General features: G+C 28.6%; 1 protein-coding gene across 2 annotated transcripts in view; it reads left to right on the top strand.

Moving 5' to 3' along the window:
- The window catches only part of LOC111634891 (ubiquitin conjugation factor E4 A-like), a 44040-nt gene that overhangs the window by 15032 nt on the left and 2716 nt on the right, over positions 1–26292 (top strand). For both annotated transcript variants that reach the window (XM_023379732.1, XM_023379734.1), the window contains 9 exons: positions 647–811; positions 1239–1374; positions 5597–5814; positions 11630–11815; positions 12796–12913; positions 20213–20428; positions 20554–20811; positions 20881–21137; positions 21204–21364. In XM_023379732.1, coding sequence (XP_023235500.1) covers positions 647–811; positions 1239–1374; positions 5597–5814; positions 11630–11815; positions 12796–12913; positions 20213–20428; positions 20554–20811; positions 20881–21137; positions 21204–21364 — 1715 coding nt within the window. The remainder of the gene's footprint in view (positions 1–646; positions 812–1238; positions 1375–5596; positions 5815–11629; positions 11816–12795; positions 12914–20212; positions 20429–20553; positions 20812–20880; positions 21138–21203; positions 21365–26292) is intronic.

Genomic DNA, 26292 nt, shown 5'->3' with positions numbered 1-26292 from the left:
TTGATGCGTTTGAGCCAAGCATTGAAGGAAAAACGGCCGCTATATGAGCAGAGACACGACAAAGTGATTTTGCAACATGACAATGCTCGGCCACATGTTGCACAACCGGTGAAAACGTACTTGGAAACGCTTAAATGGGAAGTCCTACCCCACCCGCCATATTCACCAGACATCGCCCCTTCCGATTATCACTTGTTCCGATCGATGTCACATGGCCTGGCTGAGCAGCACTTTCGTTCTTATGAAGATGCCAAAAAATGGGTTGATTCTTGGATAGCCTCAAAAAACGTGTCGTTTTTTTGACATGGAATTCAAATGCTGCCAGAACGATGGGAGAAAGTAGTGGCTAGTGATGGACAATACTTTCAGTGACGTGTTTATTACGACTTTTTTTAAATAAAGTGTTAATTTTCACAAAAAAACAGCGAGAACTTATTCAAGGTCCTTATATTTATCTTAAATGAAGTTAGATATAAAAAGATAGATGTTTATAAAATTTATTCTATATTATTAACAAATTTTTAATCTTGTTTATAGATTTTAATAGTTTAATTTTGTTATGTTGTTATATATCCTATAGTCCTTTATTAATTTGTTTAACTATGTAAAAGTTGTAAATATTTAATGGTTTTGTTTATTTTATTAGGTAATATTTGAACGTCTGATGATTGATGATCCAAGCAAGTTTCTTATTACGTCATCAGATGCAGATGACGACGATTATAATAAAGAGAAAGCCATTGAAAAACGCATTATTTATTATCTGTTTGATTGCTATTTTAGATTAAAAGTTCATCATACAAATTTACTAGTAAGTAACAAAATTATTATTATTAACTGTGATGAATTAATGGAATAATTACATTATATTATATTAATTGAAATTTAATAAATTTTTCCAATTTGTTAAAAAATAATGAAAACCAAACGTTTTATATTTTTTTAGTGAAAATTTTTAAAATAAATATTTAAAACTTAAACATTAATAAATTATTTAATTTTCAGTATTACATGAAATTAATATGTAGTATGCATTTTAACATAAGTATATATATTAAAGATTGATGGCTTGAATATTAAAGAACTTTTGTTAATTTAAGTTTACAATTTGAGATTTTTGAATCTCATTTAAACTTAACAATTAGAAATTTTAACTAAACTATTTATAATTTTATTTTCAAATAATATCTTAAAAATTTTTGTTGTTATTGAATTAATTTTTTTAAATTTATGAATAGGAATCTGATTCATACATTTTAGCATCTGTTATAATTTCTGATGTCTCGACAGCTCTCTGTCATCCTGAATTTTTTTCACATTCAAATCCACATACAGAGCTTATTGATTTGTTAATTGAAAATCATGTGGAATCAGGTAAGTTTTTATAATTTATTTAATTTTTGTCTTTTTCACTTAACACATTATAAGCATAGAAAATAATTTGACACAATATAAAAATTGTAATTATGACATTTATAGCTATCGAAAAATTAATCAAAAACAATTTAAAGAAAGAATTTTTTTAAAATGGATAGCAGTTTCTATTTTTGTAAGACTGTTTTTAAAGTTTCTTTGCAAATAGTAATTTAATAACATTAACATTTTTAATGTAAGAAATAATGCTTCATATTAAATTGATCACAAAACTTTTTTGAATAAGAATGAAAGATTTTATAGTTTTATTTAACATTATCTTTATATCATGAAAATATCTTTGTAATTTTTACCATTATTATTTAATATTAAATGTTTATTTTTTTAAACTATGATCTAGAAATGAACATTTACATTTTTAATATAATAATTTTATATATTTTTCAGTTTTATTATGATATGAAAGTTTATATCAGATTACAATGTGACCCAAAACTATAGATAATCTATATATTTTTACTTTTTTTTTAAATATTAAGTATTTCTTAACAATGCAAGTGGTTACTAATTTTTATTTATAGCACAGTACAATGTTATATAATTGTTTTTACAGTATTTAACAGTTATGTGACAATGCTCGAAGCATCCCCAATGCTTTGGCACCACTTGACTGGAGGGTTGACATCGCTTTGGCTATGACTGTCAGGATAGAAGACACCGCACAGCAACTAGGGCTGTTTTTGTTTGATTTCTGCTTTTGTTTGTTTGTGACTTCACAACAGGGTTATTGTTGTGAAGTCACATGAGCGGTTGCGTGCGCTGGCAATTGGACTTAGATGGAGGCGAATGAGACAGCGTTGGAAGCAAGACACTCATATACTAGGTTAACAAAACAAATACCCATTTATTTTTTGTCATGATCTACAGGCTAACAGTAGCAAGACATTGGATATGAGAGTGACATTGACACGTTTTGTGAGAGAGAGAGTTTACAGTGAAATCACGTGTTGTTATAAATACCTGAAATTAGAGAGAGCCACTTGTATATAAGATGATTGTTTGATTGTCTTTAGAGTATTTTATACTTGAAAGTTTGAAGAAAGATGTGGAAGGTTCTCTCCGGGACAGGAGTAGGAAATTTCCTTGGGCGGCGAATGTGATGGAGGCAAACCAGAGGAGATGACAATCTGTTATTGGCAGGAGATCATATCCATTGTTCCTATAGAGACACAGGGTTCTGTATCTGTGATGAAACAGGCAATGACTTCCATTATAGGGCCAGGTGGCAACTTGTTACATCAGGAAGGAATTGGCTACGACTGCCTCATTTGGCCGTTAATTATGATATTAAAATGGTAGAGAACAGCCAGGGGGGTCAAAGGGTCATGGGAAAGCATTGCTTTTGCTGTCAAGAAAATGTAAATTGAGATGTTCTCAGGTAGTAAAGGACAACAGTCATCCAAATAGGTATAGGTATAGACATCATGCATGTTTTTTCTTGAATTCTGGGTTCTCACAATTACATAACAGTTATTATATTTATCTTGTGATGTCCCAAAAATATAGATAAGTTTAAACTTATCTATATTGCAATAGTTCATAACATAAATTGATGAAAATTATTTTAATATGAAATAAAATTACCATTATGCTTAATGACTTCAAAAATGCAATTAGGCATTGATTTAATTAAACTGTGAAAGGTTTCTGGATTCATTTGAAACCAGCACTTAATGATTTCTTGTTTAAGCTCTGAAACTGTCATAATATGCCTGTTATTAGCGTAAATGTTTTGAGCAAGAATGACCCACAAGTTCTCAATTGGATTTATGTCTGGGCTTTTTGCTGGCCACTTCATAACTTGAATAATATGATCTTTGAGCCACTTAGTTGTTGAATGTGAACAATGAGTACTGGCATTATACTGTTGGAAAATCCAATCAGGTCCTCCAATTTTTCTTCAATAGGTAATAAATTATTTTTTAATATTTCTTGATAACTTTTAGATGTCTGTCTACCAGTTAAAATTACTAAATTTGATAAACCATTAAATCCAAAATGGCCCTACACCATAACAGAACCACCACCCTGTTGCTTGCTGAAAAACTGTGCTCTCCTCTCTCATAATATTATGCCAGTAATGAGCCCATCCATCTCACCCATCTCACCCATCCAAATTAAATTTCTTTTCATCACTGAAAACAATTGAGTGCCATTCATCAAAGAATATTATCTATACTTTTGGGACAGCTAAAAATATATTTTTGTTGTCAAATTATTAACATAATGATCTTTAATTTTGAAATTATGAAAAATCAGTGTAAAAATAATTTGCATATACAAATGAAATCATTTACATTTCTCTTAAATTTCTAACAATTCAGAAAAGCAGTAAAATGTTGATTATATATACTTTTGGGGGACACTGTAGGTAATGAAATGTGAAAGTTTGATTCTAGACATGATTGAATGATTATTTTTTTTATTCAAAGAATTCTTCCTGAGTTGAATGAATAATTCTTGATTTTCTTCAAATTTCTTTCAAGTTCTCATTTTAATCATATTAAATGTTATTAGTTAATTTTTTAAAAAAACATTTATAGTGTTTAACAATATTCAAAAAATATACATCTCAATATATATCATATAAACTGTAAATTGTAATGAGAGTTGAGAAATAGAAAATTTTTTAATTTTCATATTTGAAAATACAAAATTTTGATGTAAGTTGTCCATAAATTATTGCGTTTATGATTTATTCATGGGCTAATTAACACCTGATAAAGGAATTTTAAATTCCATTTTAACACACACTCGTTTTTATCCTAACTGCAAAGTTTGCTGATTTTTAGTTTTTAAAATATAATTTCAATGTTGTGTGATTTATTACAGATATTCTTAGTTTTACCATTAATAATCCAGTAATGATGTTATCCAGTATTGAGTCTAAAAGTACTTTTAATGGGTTTAATCAGAATTTGATGGACATGAATCAACATAGAACTATACATACCAGAATTCTACCACAAATTGTGATATGCTATGACTATAACATATTAGTTGAGTCCTGATGAATGTCATGCATCACATATCACAAGATCATCAGCTACAGAATCATAAACTATGGTATCATAATTGTAATCTCAGAGATAACTAGCTGTAGAAACTCTTAGTTCAAACCTAAATTCAGGCCTCCTGTAGAAACTCAAAATTGATAAAAGATAAATAAAAAGTATTTTTTATTATAAAGTAGTGAACTTTATTATTAATATTGACAAATAATTTTTTCTTTTTATGTATTTATAATCTTATTTATGCATTTATTACATATCATTATATAATTAGTGCATGTTGAATCATTTAATGATTTTACTGTCATGATCACATTTTATGAAATGTTGTTATAGTGATAAATAATGACATATAAAAATTAAAGAGAATTATCATAATTTTGCTTGTTCAGATTTTAATACAGTAGAGCATCGATTATCCGACTCAATTGGGGACTGGGGTTGGTCAGATAACCGAAAAGTATGAAAAAAATCCATTATTAGTGTAGTATATTATTATATCCCATGTAATTAGTATATTAGTATATCGCTATTAACCTACTTCATGTTGAATTTTCCTCCATGTTAAGCCTATCAAATTTTTTTTAAAAATAATAATTGTCACTATTGTATCGTTAAAAATTATTTTATTGCTTACAAAACAAACAACCATTCATAATTAGAAAATTAAGCATAGTTTAAATACTGGCCTCCCTTTCATGGTCGAGCCAGTGTTGCCAGCTAAAACACGCAAAAATTTAACAAAAATAATAATAAAGTAGCCAAGACATAGTCAAATATTGTAGTGCCACATCATTAGTGGACATTTGAATTTGTCGACTAGAACGCGGTCGGTTAACCAAGGTGACGGTTAATCGGGGGTCGGATAATCGATGCTCTACTGTATTTTTAAATAGCTTTATTTTTATTATTCTTTACAGTGATTTGGCTCAAGAAGAATAATAATACCTGATCAAAAAAGATATCTTTAACTCAATATACAGTACATACAAATTTGTATATAAATTTTATTTATATAAAAATCATTTGTGTTTTACTATGTTATGGACTTTTACATAAGAATTATTATTTCAATAAATTATCATTAACATTTTAATAGCAATATGAGTAATACATATTAAAATTGCTTATTTTTTTAAATCTGCCAACAGGAAAACCAGAGGTTTTGTCATCATTTCTTATTGCTGTAAGCGATAATATTAAAAACAAATTTGAAATTGGGGAAGATGAAATTGATTTGAAATCTGCTTTTTCTCCATCATTTCATGAATTAGCACAAAGGCTTCTTAGAATTTCAGTTGTAGATTGCAAGATGCTTCTTCATATTGGAATACTTCAGTATTTTACCAAATCTGTCAACTTGTCATTGGTAAGTTATGCAAATATTATTTTTTAACAGTTGTCATTAATGATTAATTCATATTATTAAATATTTTGTTTTGTACATATGATGATAAAACTGAGAACATTTTTAGAAGCAAGCAAACTTTTGGATTTATTGTTTTCATATTTTTCTGTAAATTATTGTTTCTGATGCTAATATAGTTTTAAGTCCATTTTTAACAAACTGTAATTCTTTTTAAGCAGATTTGTTTAAAGTATATATTTATATATTTCAGTATTGTATGTGGTTTTGTAGAAAAAATATAGTATAGACATTAATTAGTTTTAATCTCCTATTTATTGAAAGATTTTTTTGTATTGCATCTCTTGTGTAAGCTTTCTCAGGATTGATTTGGAAGTTCAAATGTAATAAATATTAAAGAAAGTAAATAAAACTCCAAACAATGTAAAATTTTATGCCATCTATTTGAAATATTTAACTGTTAAGAAATTCCCTGCATTAATTGTTAGTGATTGTTTTCTTTTAATATTTACATTTATAACTTTAAATGATGATGATGATGATAAAGTCACTATCAAATTTTTCTTTCACAGTAGTAATTACATTCAGAGGAAAACTATGGTATTAATTCATAATAAAATTTAATAATCTATTTTTTTTTTTCATAAAGAATATTTAATGAGAAAACTTGTAATCATTTTCTTGTAATTTAAAGAGGACTTATTATTATACTCCTGTTTTAAAAATTAATTTTATTTTTCAGTTCTGTTAATAGATAATTACTTACATCATCCACTTAAGTCAGATATTCCTAAAAAATTTTTGTTTTTTTCATGTTCATTTAGGTTTAAATGTTATCTTCTGAAATAATTATTTTTCATATAACTGAAGAATAAAATAATTCTGTTATTTAAAAAGGGCAATACTTGAGATTTCAAGTAAACAGTCAAATGCTTAGAGTAAAAATGCAAGTTGAAAATGAAAAAGTTTTATTTTATATTTGATGATAACATTTCTTTTGTTCATTCAGCTGTAAACCAGTGACAAACTTCAGGTTTAGAACAGTGATTTTTTTATTATTAATTTCATCTTATTTTTTACATCATTAATAGTGATATTCATTTCAGATTTTGGCACCAATTCCTCATTCCTGTTAACAAATGATGTTTTTATAGTTTACAAACTTAACAGATTTTTATCAAAATTTTGTATAATTTTACTTTCAATCTTTTAACAAAATTATTCTGTAATTTGACAATTTTTAATTTTAATTAAACTATTATAATGTGTTCTATATATTAAACTAAGAGGTAAATGATAAAATTTTTCAGCTTTCACAGTATTCTAGGTACTATGCAGCCAAAAATAAAAGCATGGGACACTCATATGAAACCATAAAAATTGATAGAAAGGATAACTAAGATTATTTATAATATGAGTGCTCTGCCCTTTTATTTTTGGTCATATAATACCAAGAATACTTTAAATATTGATGAAATTTATTTTTTATATATATGTGAATAAAAGCATTTTTTTTAAAAATTTTTTCTGATAGAAAAGCATAAAGTTTACATTGTTTGACTCCTTACCATATATTATTTTTTTTTTTTGTAAAAAAAATTATGAATATACAAAATGAGTGAAAAGTTTAAATTAAGTTTATGGAATTTCTCCAAAATTTTCTATGCTTTTTCTAATTATTTAACAATAAAAAAAATCGGTCAATAATCATCATTGTTAATCTTTCGGTAAGTTTCAAAACATAGATAAATCTGTAATATTCTTTTCAATATAATAATAATAATAATAATAATAATAATAATCTTTATTAGCATAAAGGGAAGTGTCCCTGTTGCAGGGGGCCATACAATGGGATATTATAAATTATTAATAATATTTACATAATATACAGGATATCAGTATGAAACAATTTGATAGTTATAATAATATTATTTACATTAACAGTCAGATGTACAATGTTGGTAATATTTAATATACTAGCTCAGATTTACAACATTTTTGTGATTTTAATGAAAAAGTTATACAGACTGTAGAGATCTTTTTTATTCAGACTGTTTAAAATATTTCTATAATCTTGAGATGAGTCGTTTTGGAGTATTCGGGAGATGTTAGAAGTTCCACGTATCTCTGAAAGACGTTGACATTTTTGGAGTATGATCATTCATTATTTGAATTATTTGTTTATCTATTATATCAAAATTTAGATTAGTTATTTCTGGAATATTGCTGAATCTGTTCTCGATTTCATTAACATAATTCGACATTTTGTAATAAATTCTAGTAATCTTGTTATTTTCATTGTTAAGAACACTGAATTATAAAATAAATCAGATGTAATCCAAGTTTCGGTTATACCTGTTGTTTCTGACTCATAATTTAGTTGAAAGTAATTTATTGATAGAAATTTATTCTTTAAGCCTTGACTATTCCAATTTAAAACTATAGTCGGATGTATATTTTAATAGTTTTTTCTTGGTGAGTTTTATTTTATTGTAAATATCAACTTGATGATTCTGGTGGAGCAGAAAAAGGCTGAAAGGTATCCATGTAGACTAATTTTCCTGTATTAATACTAAAAGTTAATTTATTGCAGTCTATTAGCAAATTGTCGTTACGTAGTTTAACTGATTGGTTTTGGTTTCTTAATTCATAATATATTGGCAATAAGTGTTTTCTTCTTTTACGTGTTTCTTTAGTAAGATCAGGTGCTATCTGTATATTACCCCAGTCTTCCATTAGTTTACGTTGTTTCTTTGATATGAAAGCATTATATATTTGATCACGGGTCTGTTTCTTACTAAGTGATAGTTTTATAATCTGGTTGGTTGATTTGGTTATTTGAATTATATCTAGGATATCCTCCTGAGTTACATTATTTAGGTTTAATGTTAAGTTGATGAATTTAAGAATTTCTGGTTTGGAAGTGCTTTTTGACAAAGGATAGTTGTATAATACTATATTATTATAATGACAGTCATTAATTAGAGTATCCATTTTATACTGTATCAGTTCCTTTTCAGATTTTAAATTGTCAATTTGAATTTTTAGATTATCTATTGAACTTTCCATTTTTTCAAATTGAATTTTATTTTCCCGTATAGTACCATGAATTAAATTCAGTTCTTCTTTTATATATTCCATTTGTGCAGATAGTTTATCATTAGAAGTATTAATCAATTCAGATATCCTATTCCATAGATCTGCTGTTAAAGTGTCATTTGAGCTTATTTGAGTAGATGAATTAATTACATTGGACTCACCTGAAAAACTTTGTAGATTTTGTTTAGATATATCCATATGTGAACCATTGTATTCCGTAGACGATTCCTGTAATTCTTTATCCATTGATAAGTTGTAGTCTGTTATAAGCTTGAAATTAGATGTACCTGGTTGCGTCTTTTTGCTTTCCGGTTTGCTTCTATTAGTTGGCGGCCTACCACGTTTTTTTGGTGAACGTTGCATACTTATTAATTATTAATTTTCCTCGAACTTGGTTATTTCTTATTAGTATTAAACACTTTTGATTAATTCAGATAATAAAATTGAAAAAATACACTAAATTCTAGATTCACGTCGAGGTGTAGAAACAAAGTCACCAGCAGCGCTCACGGTCAAGTCACGCCCCCTATTCTTTTCAATATTAACTTAAGTCTTTTAATATAAATGTTGATACACACTTTTAGCAAACTATTTATTCTATGTAATTATCTTGGTTGTTTATGTGAGGTCTGTGGTCAGGCTTAAGCAGTTGGCTATGTAAACCTTTACAGTTACTCATGCATAATACAAGACATGCCTTCTTAACAATCAATGTTGAGAGTCAGGGACAGAAAATAACAACACTTGGATACAAATCATAAGTATTTTTTATTAATAGAGCTCTGTCCATGTACACACAATTATTCTAGATATTTAATATCCAAGTATTTGATTCAGACATAATTCTCTCCCTGAATTAATTGTCAGGCATAGAACTAACTAGATATAGCATAGAACTAGATGTGATTATAATAGGAATACACTGTTCATAAAAATCTATACAGAGAAACTGTCTGGACCTGGTAATTAGCAAAAATTTCATACTCCTTCCCTCAACATAGTCATTTTATAGTCAGTCAGCATATTTTCTGTCAGATTGGCTTTCTCATAATTGAACCAGTCTGAATTTTGGTGGTTAGTTCTGAAAAGAAAATTGATACATTAGTTTTATCTGGTGGAAGAATCTCTATAACAATGGAGGAAGTTAAGCTTAGAAGTTGGAGTTAAAGAAAAATAAATGTTACTTTGTTTAATAAACTCTCTTAAATTAAGAATACTTTGAAATCTTTAAACAAAATTAGATACACAGATCAATTAGTTAATATTAAATAAAATTGCTGCAAGTTATGAAGAATAAATGTTATATTGATTTATAATTTAAGATTCCACATAAATTTTTTCGTTCAGTAGTTTGATAGTAGTACATATCCATATTCCAATTGAATTGAAATGTATATTAGAGCTTAATCTTGCACAGCTTGATATAAACTTTTTATTTTTCCATGTATGTATTTAAATAAAGATTAATATGAATATAAAAAGAGAGATGTAATTAAAACTTTAAGCAACTCATATTATCTTTATTTTAATTTATCTTTGTTGTTTAATTTTCATCTTACAAGTTTAAATTATACGATTTAGTATATTTAAATAAATTTATATTAAAAATTTTTAAGACAAATATAGTTATCATCAAAATAATACTAATTTTTTAAAGAAAAAATATAGGAAAAAATTATGTAATATAACAAAAAATATAAATTGTAAAGAGTAGAGTCCAAATTTTACTTTTATTTTGGGGTTTTTAGTTGTTCTTGTTGTTTTTATTTTGAAGATGTTTTATTTTGTTAAAGAACAAAAGCTTCACACCCAACTGAAAAAGAAAAGTCTAAATTTGAAAAAAAGAAGTCTTACCATGACTGACACCCATACCGCCTATGTCACCAAGCTACTATAGCATTTCAAATTGAGTGATTTCCAAATAGGAATTAAAGAATGGTCTCTTAATCCCAATTGTGACTGGTTCTAAAATTCAGAAATAATCTTTTTTGTAAAGATTGGTAAAGACAAATGTCAAAAGATTGCAAAGGAAAAAGTTAATAACAATTGTTAGTATAAGTATGTAAATGAGTTGAAATGGTTTGGCTGTTTGTTACATCATACCAGTAAATATAAAAGACCCAACAAGACCAAAGACAGATGAAGTGAACTTCCTGAGTGAGTGTGATTGACAAGCAAAGATTTTGAGATGAATTTTTCCTTTTGGTGTGACAGTTAGGCGAGTTAGATCAGAAAACTTTTTTGTGAATTTTGTAAATAGTCCATTTTTCATATTGATGGATTCTGTGGAGATAAACTTGGAAACTTAGAATTATCTTATACTAAGTTTAAGTGTCAGGAAAGTTTTTTTTTTCGTACAGACTTGTTGGTTTTGGACTTGATTAGATAAAATTATCATTGAATTTTACAAACTGTACTGTTGTTTTTACCAATTTATTTTGTATTTATTACTATTAAATATTGTATATAGACAGTTATATAATGATTATGCATCAAAAAAAGAATTAAATTTTAGTATTTATTTTGGGTTTTTTTCATACATTAGTCAATCTTTTATGTTTGAACAAATTTAAATGGGCAAAAAACACAAACAAAAGTCCAGGCCTGGCACCAAGCAACTGACCCTTGTTTATGTAACATCATACGTTACGTGATTTTCTGGCTTCAAATAAATTAGACATTACAATGTATTCAAACACATTTATTTTAATTTTATTAGGCTATGATTGAGTACAGCATTCCATCTGATTTGGGCAGTGCTAGAGCATACCAGAGTAGTTTATTAGGTGCTCCATTAAGTATATCCTGTTTGCCTCGTAAAGAAACAGATGGTTACGATTTTTTTAACACTCCATCTCTCTACAGTGCACAAGAACACAGCATTACTGAACAAAATTTATGGATGGTAAGTTACTTCTTTTTTGTGTGAATTAGATTTTATATATTTTTGAGAAATACTAACATATTAATTATATTTACTCTCTTTTCTGAATGTTCTTATGCAGTCTTTTACTTGTTTATACATATAAATCTAATAAAAATCTTGGCATTCAAAATAATTCAAATCAAATTATACATATGTATATGACATGCATGTCATATACATATACGTGGGGACCCAAAAATAATAGTTTTTGTACAAAAAAATCTGGTTAACTTTTTTACAAAATTTCTTCAGTCACCTTCAAAGTAGTCTCCATTAGATGCAATGCACTTGTGAAGTCTTTTTCCCCACTGTTTGAAGCATCGCTGGAACTCTTCAACCTTGATATCGTCCAGTGCCCTTAGCAAAACTGTTTTTACAGCCTCCACAACATCAAAACGCTTCCCTTTTACATTTTTCTTCATTCTCAGAAACAGAAAAAAGTCTCATGGGGCTGATGAATACAGAGGGTGGGGAACGACAGGCCATCCCCAACCATCCAAATAGTGAGTCACTCGTAAGGCCATGTGTGCGGGGGGTGTTTTCGTGATGAAAGAACCAGTCACCTGATTGCCAAAGTTCCAGGCGTTTCCTTCGCACATCCTCTCGCAGATGTCTTAACACTTTTTTGGCGGATTTTTTCAACATTTTCATCGTTTCGAGATGTTGAAGGACTCCCAGAACTTCGCAGGTGGAACAAAATAACAGTAAGAGAAACACAACACTATGCTCAAATGTAAACCTACAAACTGACACCATTTGCACAGTTGTTTCGTGAAGGTAATGGGAAAACTCTCTGCTACATCTATGAATGGCAGCGCACTCTCAGTTTGGGTTTTCTTTTTGGTTCCCCTCGTATATAATTTGATTTGTGTGTATGAAATATCTAAATGAAAGCAGGCATCATATATGTTAATTTGTATGCTTATTACATTTTACTAATGAGAATTTATTTATTTTAGCCACTTTCCAGTATTGCTGAAGAAATGTATCAAATATTTTATAATTTGCTGAGGCAGTCACCAGAAACTAAACACAAATTACTTACGTGGATTGGCTGTTGTCTTCAAGCAAATAATGGTAATTTACATTTTCAGTATATTCAATTTACTGAGGAGCTGTTTTTTTATTTTATCAGTGATTAAACAAAAATAGAACTCACAAGAAATAGCATAAGAACTAAAATGTATATGCTGTCATTAAAAATTTCAATAATCTTACAGGCAGATTCTATTGTATTAAAATAATTAGAAAATACAATGCTTAATATTATCAGTCAGTTAATAAGACTAAAACCAAAATTTCCACTGACTCTGATATTAATTACAGGTAACCCCCGTATAACACGGTACTTTTATAGCACGGATTCACTCTGACACGGTTCGAGAATTGGGTAAAACCCTCGTACAACATGAAATGTAATAAATTTTTACATACTTAAGTAATAATAGTTCACGAAAATTATTATTTTCATGAACTATTAGTATTTAAGTATGTAAATTTTCTTTTCTTGCCTTCTGTCAATACACGTGGTCCTTCTCGAAACTTGTTTCAATGTTGCCAGATCGCGACGCTTCTGCTTCTGATGTTGCCAAATATTTTCCCCTTATTCCATACTTGCTTTATTCTTCATAAGTGCTTAGCACCATATAAGGAAATTTATAAAGACCTTTTAACTAGAAGCAAGCAATCTAAAATTACATACTTTTTGCAAAAGATAAAGCATGGATCTGAAGATAATGCAGAAAAATGCTCAGAGGATAAGGATAACTTGCCAAAAAGAAAATGCTCTCGGTTAATTAATAGTGTTTTTAGTGATGACGAAGAAAACATTGTTTAATTTATATTAATATGTATCACTTAAAAAATTTTTATGAAGATATTTATCTTAATTATGAAAATATACTAGCATGTTTTTTAATTTTTGGAACCTAACCCTTCTTTTCGTATTAGTTCTTTGTTTCGTATAACACGGATTCGCATAACACGGCAATTTTTTGGAACGTAACTACCGTGTTATACGGGGGTTACCTGTAATTTAAAAGAATTAACAATTATAAGAATAAATGTATAACTGAAGATAATTTAATAACTGTTGTTATTAATTAATAGTAATTTATTTAGCATATGATTGAAGTAAGAAATGATAGTAATTTACTTGTTTGCAATACAATAATAAACATTTGAAGCACTATTGGCAACCAATAGCATGATAAGATAGTTTAGATATAAATAAACATAACAAACTCTGATTATGATAAAATTCACTTAACATGTTTTAGGACTTGCTAAAATCACAGTTATCTAATAAACATTATCTGACTGATAAGGCTGATAATTATGTTATTAAAAATTGAAGATATGTACAGTACCTATATTCCCTGAAATCATGAAAATATTCTCAAAAAATTGATAAGCTCAAACATGTTCTGATTAATTTTTTTCTCTTATATTAGTTTATTTACAAAATTGGTTGCAATGTGTAACAAAATTTTGCTTACAAGTTCTCAGTTGTAAAGTTTGTTCTGTTTCTCCCTAATAATGCTGCATATCATGAAAAACTTCTTTTGCCATTACATGAAATAGCAGGAACAAAAATGAATGAAGCTACTTTCACAGCTGAAAGGGAAAGAATCAAGTCTCCTTTTTCATTTCTTATTTTGGCTAACTCCTTAGTATCTTTCCATTCTTCAAATTTGTTTTAAATAAAAATACATTTTTTGTGTATTTTTTTAGCTACTGATTCTTGAATTTCATAGTTTCTCTTCAACACTTTAAGGCAAACTGATAGCAGTACACAATAGCATCCTTTCTTCCAATGTTGTTATAGCATTTTTCAAGAAATTCAAAATTTGTTTTGATAAAAGCTAATTCATGTTCATTAGTTCTTTTTCTAAAATAACTGGGCATCTTCTATGCTCATTGCATCATCCAGTTTGAATCTTGAAATGATTCTTTTTATATCTTCTATAAACTCCTATCTTCTTGAATGCACATTCACGGACACTTTTTTTCATACTTAAGATTAATTTATTAATGTTTCAAGTACTTTTTTTAACAGACACAATTTAATGAGTGATCCATGCATGTAGTATGAAGCATTTTCAGATAAAAACATTAACTTTCCTGCTTTCATCATAAAGAGTGCTGCAAAATGAGTGTGTGCTGTTACAAAAAGCAGCACACTCTCTTATTGGATTCCCACTGGCCATAAACTATTCCACTGCCAAACACAGTTAATGACACAATGAATATTGATTGTGTCATTAACTGTTTGGCAGTGGTTAAGTGATTAGTTTGCTCAACAAATGATATATGAATTAAAAATGTTTCCTCATCTGCCTCCTTCTCAGTGTTAAATGCTGAATATAGTGTTCCAACAATGACATTTACTACACACTTTCCAATAAAGCTGTGGTTTCATTGACACTTAAACTCAAAGGAAAGAATGTTTGGTTGTCTTAAACTGACTCAATGCATTTGGCATACATCTCTGGCAAGTAATCCTTTCTTAAAGTCAATTCATCAGATATTTTTTCCACTATTTCTCTAGGATTCCTTTAAATTCTTTGTTCTTTAGTTAAGGAGTATATTAGTACTACTTTTTGAAATATTTTCTATATTTTTGATCCAGTTTATTCCAAAATTATGAGAAGTATTCTCTGGCCTTTCAAATATGATTTTTATAACTCCTTAATTAAGGGTCCTATATCACCCAAAATTTGTTTTTATGCACGTTATGTGAAATAGCCTTCCAGAAAAATCCTGTCCCTATTGATAATCAAATTCTTCTGTATTATAATTACAGATATTTTTATTTCAAAGCACATTGTAATTGATATAAATGTGTTAAATATATTCCAGAGAGCACATTTTATGAGAGAGGAAAAACTAAGTTCCAAACTAAAAAATCAAGCAACAAGTTGCTTAACTTTCTCAGTAACATTTAAAATTGCATGTGGCAAGTTGTTATGATATTTTATTCCAAAAAGTTTATTTTGAGAGTGGGGGATGAGTTTTATAAAAAGTTGTAAATGCTAATAATGAGTAGAATCATTAAGTATGACCCTACATAGAATATGACACATGACCCCGTCTATCTTCCCATCCCATCAATCTTTAACCACCAAAATTTACACACACACCAAAAAAAACCCTGAATTTTTTTTTGCATTTCTCAACGTTTTAAGATCCTGAGTCCAAAAATGACAATTTTGACTCCAAAAATGTAAATATCTTGGGGATCATTTCTTACCAGAGTCAGGAAAGTAAAAAAGTAGTTTGTACAACAATAGTGGAAACCTTCGTGAATTAGCATGTACCATAGCGGCATTAGAGAAAACTAGTGACATCTAGCGGTTCGACTAGAACATTAACACCACAGATTAATAAAACTTGATAAAATATTTACTTTGTTGCATTTTTTTTTTTTTTGCATCTTTCTGTCTTTATTTTATTATCTTAAAACATAAATTATAATTTTATTTAGTAGGAAATGTGGATGGATAGTGATTTAAAGGAAGAAATAATAGCAATAAAACAAATCAAATGCAATAAGAGTCAGATTTTTAAAATTAAAATCGGAGGTTTTAATATAATTTTATTAAATTAAAACACATATATGACATGATATATTTGTGTTCAATCATGTTTTGATATACATTTCTACATTTGAACGTTCTTCTAGTTTTATTTGGGTTTGGTATTATAAATTAATAGTGAGGGTACTGTACCAGGCCAGATCCTGTAACATATGTAAAACAAGTTTTTAGTTAAGTGCAATGATAGGAAACTAAATAAAATCTGTTTGTGGACAATTAGTGATAAGTTCAATATTAGATTGTAAACTTCTAATTCAGTGAGAGGAACAAAAAAAAATAGGTAAAAAAACACCATTGAATTATATTAAGTGAACAAATAAACAATTTTATATGCCCTTGGCTTAAGAGATTTTTGTTTTTGAAATCTTTTTCTGTAAAATGGTTGGAACACATGACATAATTTCTATTTAAATATTCTGGCTCTTTTGTTTTCAAAATCAGTCCTTCTGATCTTAATAATCCACTGAGTGCATCTGAAAATACATATGTTGAATGATGATAATATTTTAAAGGAGGAATGTTCATATAAATGAAAACAATCAAATTGCTTATTAATTTACTTATACTTGTTTGTTTTTAGGGAATCTGTAAAACAACTTGCGATCACTTTGTATCTTGTAATTAAAACAGTCATACCTAGTGCAAATAACACCTCTTCCAGTCATTCTAATTATTGAGAGATATATTAAGTTCAAAACTTTATGTTAATACCCAAAAAGTCTCCTTATACACATGATACAAATGGATCACTCCAATTATATCGTGTGTATAAGGAGACTTTTTGGGTATTAACATAATTATCTCCTCAAACCACTACGTGGTAAGCAGAAGCTTGTTGCCAGTTTCCACTATTGTCGTATAAACTATTTGGTAAAAACAATCACAATTTTTAATTCCAATCAAAAATACAAGTTCCTCATTAAATCAGGAAACACATCTCACTCACTGAAAAACTACATTTTATTTTTTCAATTGCATTCCAAATGAAATATCAGGTATGGAGAGTATGTGTAGAAATTTTGAGGTTTAATGAGAACTCTCTTATTACATTTAAAATCACTAAACAACTATTTAAGTGATATTAATTTAAAAATTGATTTGCTCATAGTACAAATACATACACACATTTGAAATAAAACAGTAAAGGATGATTAACATTAAATTAATTTTCTTTTATGTAAGCTAAACTGTTATTATTGTCACATTATGTAATTTTCTTCTTTTAACTGGTTTTTAATAGAAAGTTAATTTTTGTATTAATAATATGCAGAATAGTTTTATACAAGATATTCATTTCACTTATTTATAACACAGATATTCTAAAAACGTTTAACAGTAATATAAATCAGTTCACTGTTCTATATAGCCAAATATCAATATAAGTTTCATGGCTATTTGATGTATATATATATATTAAAATCAGGATGTAAAAGAATGTGTTGTCTATTCCTATACACATCAAAAATCCAAAACAAATATATCAGAAAATATCACTTTTGGGTCATAGAAATGTTTTATTCGCTCTCAAATTATCATTCCTTGCTATTGCAATCTTTAACAATAATTATGCAGTATTGGACTAAGCATATGGCAAGTTTGGGACTGGAAGTGGTGCAGATTTCTGATTTTCTGGACACAGACAAAATAAACAATGGAAAGTAAAGAATTAAACTGTTTTTAATATACTATATACTCACAGTCAATCTGGAACTGACATTGTGCAACTCTTACACTACCAAAACAAAAAAAAGCAGCTGCATAGTGAAATACTACTGTACTACAGATTGCCAGATTCAAAAATAGCCAGATATTTTGTCCATTACTATAAATTCTTATAACTTGCTTTGGAGTGATTTTGCAAGTTTAAATGCAGATCCAAATTCAGCATTTTATTTTAAATACTATTTTGTATTTTGAATTAGTTTAAAATCCCAATGATATAAATGAAATAATGTTATTTCATTTCTTCTGTTATAATGATGTCAAACAGTTGCTAGGTATGTAGAATTTTTGCTATATTAAGAGAAAAGATAGAAAACTTAAATATTGTATCCTAACATGATCTCCAAATTAAAGCATAAGTTACAAATTAATCATGAATATGGATAGAGTAATCAATTTGTAAGTTATTTGTCAACGCAAGATATTTACGTGTTAAAACTATGTCACCAGCCACACTTTAATCCATTTATAGATCGATCTGACCCTCATTTGAATTGTTCCAATTGTCTATTTGTCCTTGATTAATTATGGCAGTCTAGATCAGACTCAACTTTTGATTCTTCATAGCTATAGACTATCATCTTATTGTGTAGTCATGTCATTAACATGAACAGATTGTCTTTCTTGATAATTTGAATATGTATCATATTATTTCTAGCTTCAGGCAATATAATCATTTGAGTTGAAAATTTACTTATTTTATATTGAATTTTGGAAATACCATCAGGTAGTTGATTTCTACCCCTACCCCCAATAATAACAAGCCCAAAAGAAGTTTAAAAAATACAAAAAGACAACAGAAAAACACATGCAAAGCAATAACACTTGAAATTGAAAATGTACTGTGACAAATTTGAATTTGAAAGTCAAAATTGTAATTTTCAGTGATTTGCAGATACTAAAGAGTTCTCTAATTTTTGTGGGAAATAGTATAATTAATATTATTTATATATAATGTACAAGTACAGTAAAACCTCAGTTTACAAACAAAATTTTGAATTTTTTGTTTTGTCCTGGTTGCCAAACAAGTTACTTGGCAGAGCCAGCCACTGATGGTCAACTTTCTTTAATGTGAGGAAGTATAGGAAGTTGACAGCCCAACCAATCAATGACAGGACTACTGACACCAAGATTACATCACAATACAAATCATTGACGACGTTGCCATTTAAATTACATTTTAGTGTGCATGTGGGAAAGGTACTATTTCTCTTTTTTGGTACATGCCACAATCAATTTTAAATCAAATTAATTAATTGACATTCACATAATATAAAAAGCATTCAAGAATTTGTGTTTAAATATGCTTAAATTAAATTAAATGACAAAAACTTATTAACATATATATATATAAGAATATTAATATTTATTGATACTAGTTAGCAGTTAATTACACTAAAAATAATTAAAAGAAAAAATAGTAAAATAATAATTAAAACTGACCTTTACACTGAAAATAAAATTGAAACATAATATTTCGGAAAGTGTAGACAAAGTACAGTACTTGTTGTCAGTGTTGATTGATTTGGTGATATTTCATCCAGGCAGTCAAAGTTGCTCTATTTACAGTACTTTTGAAGTTTTGGTTTCAGATGGCAGTGATGGAACATTTTGCTTTAATATTATATTGATTATGGGAAAATTTGTTTCGGTTTGTGAACAACCTTTAGAAATGAGTTAAGTTCAAAACCCAAGGTTTGACTGTATATATATTGAGGTCTGTTTGATTATATATGGTAAAAAGATAAAACAATCAGGTATTGTGTATATGCACAATGCCTGATTGATTGATACCTGTGTGATCATTATTGGTGTATAATCGTAGTATGCTATAATTGTATATTATATACAGTACGTTTATGCAAAACTAGATTTTCATTAGTTTATCCTTCTCTCATATTATCTTTTAATGAAAATTATCATCAGCAGTTATTAATTCTGTTGCAAAGTGCAATAAATTTATGTCAAAATATTTCCAAATACTTGAATTACATTAGATTTATAACATATTTATAATATTGAGATTTTAATCTTGAGATTCATTATTTCTTATTAGATAGAGCAAAACTTTGGAACAATCAGCTGCCCGAAATCTTTGGTATCGTTCAGTCTTCCGACGGATTCATGTTGAATTTTGGTGCTGTTTTACTAAAGCTGTGTAGTCCTTTCAGCCAACCTTTCTCTCCCAAACTTCTAAAAATCAATCCAACGTATTGTGCCGCTCGTGCTTTAAACAATGAAGATGCCAGGGAAAGATCTATTCACTTAAAAGGTATGTGTAATTGGCTTATCATATCCAATTAATTAATTGTAATCAACTTTCAAATTGTTGAAGTGAATTATAAATTGTATTATTAATTAAGTGAAACTGTTGACAATCAAAAATAATTAATTTAGATTTAAATAAAGAAACATTTGTCATTCCCTCCGAAGAGAATGAATTGCCAGATGTTCAGAATACAAAATATAACTTTCCTACGGAATGTTTTTTTGCCACTCACCGTGCTCTTGCTCTGGGATTTCACGTAGTTCACGAGCGTTTAGTTAAATTGAGCCAAGAATTGGGCAGAATTCAAAGGGTGTATGAAGAAGCCAGAATTCAGGGTGGGGAATCTGCAGATGTAGTTCAGAGAATTAAGGAAAACATGGATAAAGGTTAACTAAATTTTATTATTATTTTGAAGTAAAGCTTCTAACTAATCAAAAATAGAATTCAATTTTTAGGAATGACCAAATTCTTATCTGTGAAAGCTGCCCTTCTGGAACCACAGACCTTGGATTCCATGCTGAAGTTCCACATAGCGACTGCCACCTGGTTAATAAATGTGGCAACAAATTTTGATCACTCGCAGTTTAAATCTCTAACTCTACCATTACAGAGTGAAGTACCTTGTCATCTTCGCACCATCCCAGAGTTTATTATTGAGAATATTGCTGATTGTGTTTTATTCATTCATCGATTTAGTTCAAAAACATTTGAGGTAATTTTTCAAACAATTTGATACTAATTTTTAAATTGTTTATCTAAAAAAATTGTTTTTGTTCAGATTTCTGGAGCAGTTTTGGATCATTTGATTACTTTGGTCCTGGTGTTTATGGGAAGTCCAGAACGAATGAAAAATCCCCATATGAGAGCCAGACTGTCCGAATTATTAGAAGCACTAATGCCTGCCAAAGAGGGAGAACATTATAATACATTAATACCATGGTAAAATTATGCAAATTAAGATAAAAATAATCTTGATCTAAGTTTTCTTTCAAACTCAAAAGTAAATTTGAAAGCAAACTAACTTTGTGATTCATACACTATTTAATACTCCCATAAGCATCCTTGTTGAAAAATTCCTATTATGTTATATATAAGAAAACCAAAATTTGCCTTCTAGAAAAATGGTATACACAGGGTAGTCCATAAGTTTACAACTCAATTTTTTGTCAGAACAATAGTGAAGTGATGTATTGGCCAATGTGCTAATTAAGTAGTAGAAATTTCTGAATGCATCTAGCAACAGTTGCTGAGTTATAACAACAACAAAAACTGCATTTGTTGCTGAATTGTGATTAAATTTTGTTTTTTGAAAATAAACCAAACTTTTTACATCCATTAAACCATTTTAAAAACAATGAAAAGTAACACCCAGGTAAATTAAATTAAAATATTACACCAATACTTTATATGTGTTGTAGGTAACTCCATGTTATTTACATAAGAATAAGAAATAAATCAAGGAAGAAGGGTAATTGTGCCCACCAGTGGGTGAGTGGATAAAACCACTGAACACTGGTAATTGGTCCTGTTTCCCTTAGAGGCATTTTTCTTGGCTCATTGCCCAAGGGTTTTTAGTTAGTCTAGATCAGAGGTGGGGAACCTTTTTACCATTAGAGGCCACATTTAAATTAGGCAGCAATAAGAGAGGCCGCATAAGCTGATTGACCTAAGAAAGTGACTTTTGTGAAATTATTATAGTTTTTCTATAGATTTAACAATTTATTGCATTATATAGAAAAAATAANTTAAATAAATAACATTATGTTAATTTAAGCGTACAGAAACGTTGCTGTTGTTCCAGCAAAGATCTTATTTTCACTTTACCGAGTGCCTAGTAGGTAATTCGCGGATTACCTAGATAATCTGCAGATTACCTAGGTAATTTGAGAAATTGAATAATTTTCGCAGCTTTAACGGATCACCCTAGTTAATCTGCAGATTAGCTAGGTCAGAGGTGGGGAACCTTTTTACCATTAGAGGCCACATTTAAATTAGGCAGCAATAAGAGAGGCCGCATAAGCTGCTTGACCTAAGAAAGTGACTTTTGGGAAATTATTATAGTTTTTCTATAGATTTAACAATTTATTGCTCTATACAGAAAAAATAAAATAAAATAAAAACTTTAATATACAATAGAGAAAATGGCGTTACGTTTTTAATAATATGCTTATCTGATGGCGAAACTAATAAAAATCGAATTAACTTTCTAAAACGTGCAAATATTAAATGTGTTCTGATATTAAAAAGATGTTAGTAGGGTATTCTGTTCTGGAAACAAACATTATAATCGTCCAATATTACTTCACAATACAATATTTATCGTGGTTTCGAAAACTTCTATACAATTTTAGTTCCAAAATTTTTATTTAACCCAAACATTCATCATAATCAACTTGTCAGAATTTTTTTTTATTTAAAAATAAATTCAAAAATTATACATTTAAATAATTTTATGAATCTGAAATAATTTTCTTTTTTTTTAAATTTAGCTGCTATATAAGTATCTAAAATAGAATAAACTAAACTTATTTAACTACAATATCATTTTCTAATAAGTCCAAGCGGTTGGTAACGCAAGTTTTGATTCTATTTATATTACTAAAAATCAATTTAAATTTAAAATTTACTGTATTTTAAGCTATGTAAAAGTCTTCTTTAATTATTAGAAATTTCGTCTTATAATGTTGTAAAAATAATGAAAGTAATTTGATCACTAACAGTTAAATTCGATTACTGAGTGATGAAATAACAATTGATGAACTGTATCATACACGTAAAGAAACAAAATTTATGAAAGTGTATAACGTCGTACGCTTGATAAAGCATTATAGACAGATACAATTCTATAGTGCTTTCCTATTATTTGTATTTCTTATTATATTAACCCGAATAAACAAAAATTTATATTTATTAGTCTGATTAATATGTCAGCTAGTGTTCCATTTATTATAGCAGTTATTTATACAGCTATTAACTTTACCAATAAATTAATAGTTGTAATAACTAATACATGTATGATTTATATAATGGTTCTTCCGTCTAACACAAAATAATAAAATGTTCAAAATTAATTATGACAATACATTAATTAATTTTAAAAATTCGTAAACAATTTAAATTATNTTTATCTTTCTCAGCAGTAAAGAAAAAATCTAACTCCCATTCTACATTAAATGTTCTGTTTTCATCACCTAATTTTCTTCTCTTACTATTTGACATGATGGATAAAAAAACGAATATCAAATAATATCTTTCACAAAGTGTATACTTTCTAGAAATACAATAAAACCGTGTAACTGTTATAAGCACTCACTGTTAACTACAGTTTGCTGAAGATCGCAACAGGGAAGCGATGCGAGTCAGAGAAGCCAAAGCAAGGTGTGACACTCAAATGGGAGATCTGAAACCGAGTTTTGTTTACTTCTTAGACAAGGTAGTTGGCGCTGCTAGCGCTTTTTAAACAGTTTTTTAAAAAATTAACATTGAGTGTCCAAGTCTGAAACGGATGGTCTGTGGGCCAGAGCCTCGCTCATGCGTGTTAGAGTCCGTTTCAGACTAGTATTCTGACGTCATGTTACAATAAGACTAAGATCTTTGGCGGGATTTTTCGCGCAACTGTCATGGCGTTGATGTACAATAGTTGTTTGAAACGAACTCTACCATTTTTGTACTAGGTGGCAAAGGGCCGCACAAGAACCTCGCGGATGCCGCAGGTTCCCCACCTAGGGTCTAGATCATACTGATGCATAGATTTTGACAAACAGACAAAATTAAACAAACAAAGTATTTATAACACATTCATAGCACTTAGCTTTGTTTTTTGTTAAATGCCTGTCAAAAATTCTTTATTGGTACTTTTGGAAGTTAATAAAAAAAACCATTGATAGTTTGTTGTGAATGTTTATTTTAATTAAATTAATTTTGAAAAAAACTTTTGCACCAGTGATTATTGATCAGCTTTTCTTTTTTTATATCATTTGATAATTCACCTTGACTGCACTGTACATACAAATGCCTTTGGACATCAATAGATTATAATTGAAAGTTTTTGGTCCAAAACTCTAGGCAGTTTATTGGTAAAGGATGGGTAAAGGATGGATAAAATTTAACTTGACTTTTTCAAAAAAGAAGCCAGATATATACACAGAAGAGGGTGCAGATTTTGCAAAGTGTAATTTAAAATGAATTTAAACTAGGAGAACTTCATCCCTGATTGAAACACAGCAACAGCTTTAAACTCACTTTAGATTATTAAAGGGCACTAAATTAAAGTGACTTGTCACTCTACACAAGCAGTTAATTCTTAGCTTTGTTCTAAAACTTCTTAACTTACTTAATAAAAGTTGATGTGGTGGGAACATTTTACACATACCACTATTAATGTAGTTTAAAATATTCCTGTTTATAACAAAAATAAACCTGTAAAATTGGGAAAAATTCCAATTCACTTCTTTTATAGACTAATATTGAGTTTTGGATTGTACTGTTGTTATTAATTGCTTTTTGAAAAAATTTATACAAGGTATAATAGTTTAAGGTATATGGATTAAGGTATACATGATCAATTTTTGAGATAAATAAGGAAAAAACAGAAATTGGCAAGAGTTTTGCTATATTTCTAATGTTGTGTAGCACATGTTCATTTATTTACATTTTTACAATGACAAATTTCCCATTGACTTATCATGGGGATGACCTTTGACTATCAGTATCTCCTGTTCTAGATCAGATTTTAAAATTCTGCCTCCATCACAACATGCCGTTTTATTAGTTCTATCAAAATGGGCAAATCATTTCTTCACAAGATGTGTTTCAGCAATTTATCAATTTGAGTTGATACCAGGGAAGCTTGCTTGCTTGCTTCAATTAAAACTTTATTTTTGTTTTGGATTTTGTACTCAAAAAAAAATTACTAAAACAGTAAAATTATGTTACTCAGTGTAGCATAAGTTACTGTTGAAATCTATCTACAAATTATGGTATAAGTTGATAGTTATGCTGCAGTTGGTAACATTGTAAATCATGGAATGAAAAAAATTTTTAACACAGTAAAAATGTATTGCAAAAAAGACTAGAAAAAACTACATAGAAAAGTAAACTAAATTCAAAAGTAAGACTATATCTAGTTTAAAAAGACTAAAATGGCAACATTGCATATTACAATAAAATATGCTTGTACAAATATTAACCCTTCAATAAGATTATGCACTATCAATAAATTTATGTACTAATATTTGTATTACATATTAGCAAAGGGATTAAAGGCTAATTGATATACTGCATATAACAGTCCAGACAGCCTCATTGTGTCTGTGTATTCATGATTTCATGAGAGAGCATTTGTTGCCAATTACTATTGACTTCAACAAAAGAAAATGTTGCTGCTGCCAAGTTATTTGTTGATCATTCTTCACCATCACAGATGATAACTGAGACTGAACATCAAAGCCATTGCTATCTTATGATGATTTGAAGAAGAGGAAAGTTTGTTCGTTTGTCAAGGCATGTGGGACAAAAACAAGCACAAAGATTGGAATGATGCCCTGACAAGATAAACTCAATGGCAGATGCAAAGGAAAATTTCTTTTGACACTGTAAGTGGTTTACAGTTTCAAAACAATAATTAAGTTCTGAATGGGTTGGTGAGACATCTCCGTCAATTCATTCAGAACTTTAAAATTGAAATTTGAAAAGTCGCACTGAAAATGATTATCATTTTTTGATTGCAGTTCACAAAGAATTTGTACTGGAAGGAAAAAAGTTTTACTATATGAATTTCAGGAGACAATCCAATGCATGCATTAACTTTTGACACACAAGAAATTCTACTCATTATCACTCCTTTCACCACATTTGTTCCCTCAAGA

The sequence above is a fragment of the Centruroides sculpturatus genome, unplaced genomic scaffold (genome assembly GCF_000671375.1).
Source record: "Centruroides sculpturatus isolate CEXI.00-Female unplaced genomic scaffold, Cexi_2.0 scaffold135, whole genome shotgun sequence".
NCBI classification, from domain to species: domain Eukaryota; kingdom Metazoa; phylum Arthropoda; class Arachnida; order Scorpiones; family Buthidae; genus Centruroides; species Centruroides sculpturatus.
Note: the sequence above shows the minus strand (reverse complement) of the source record. Positions and strands in the feature narration are given on the sequence as shown.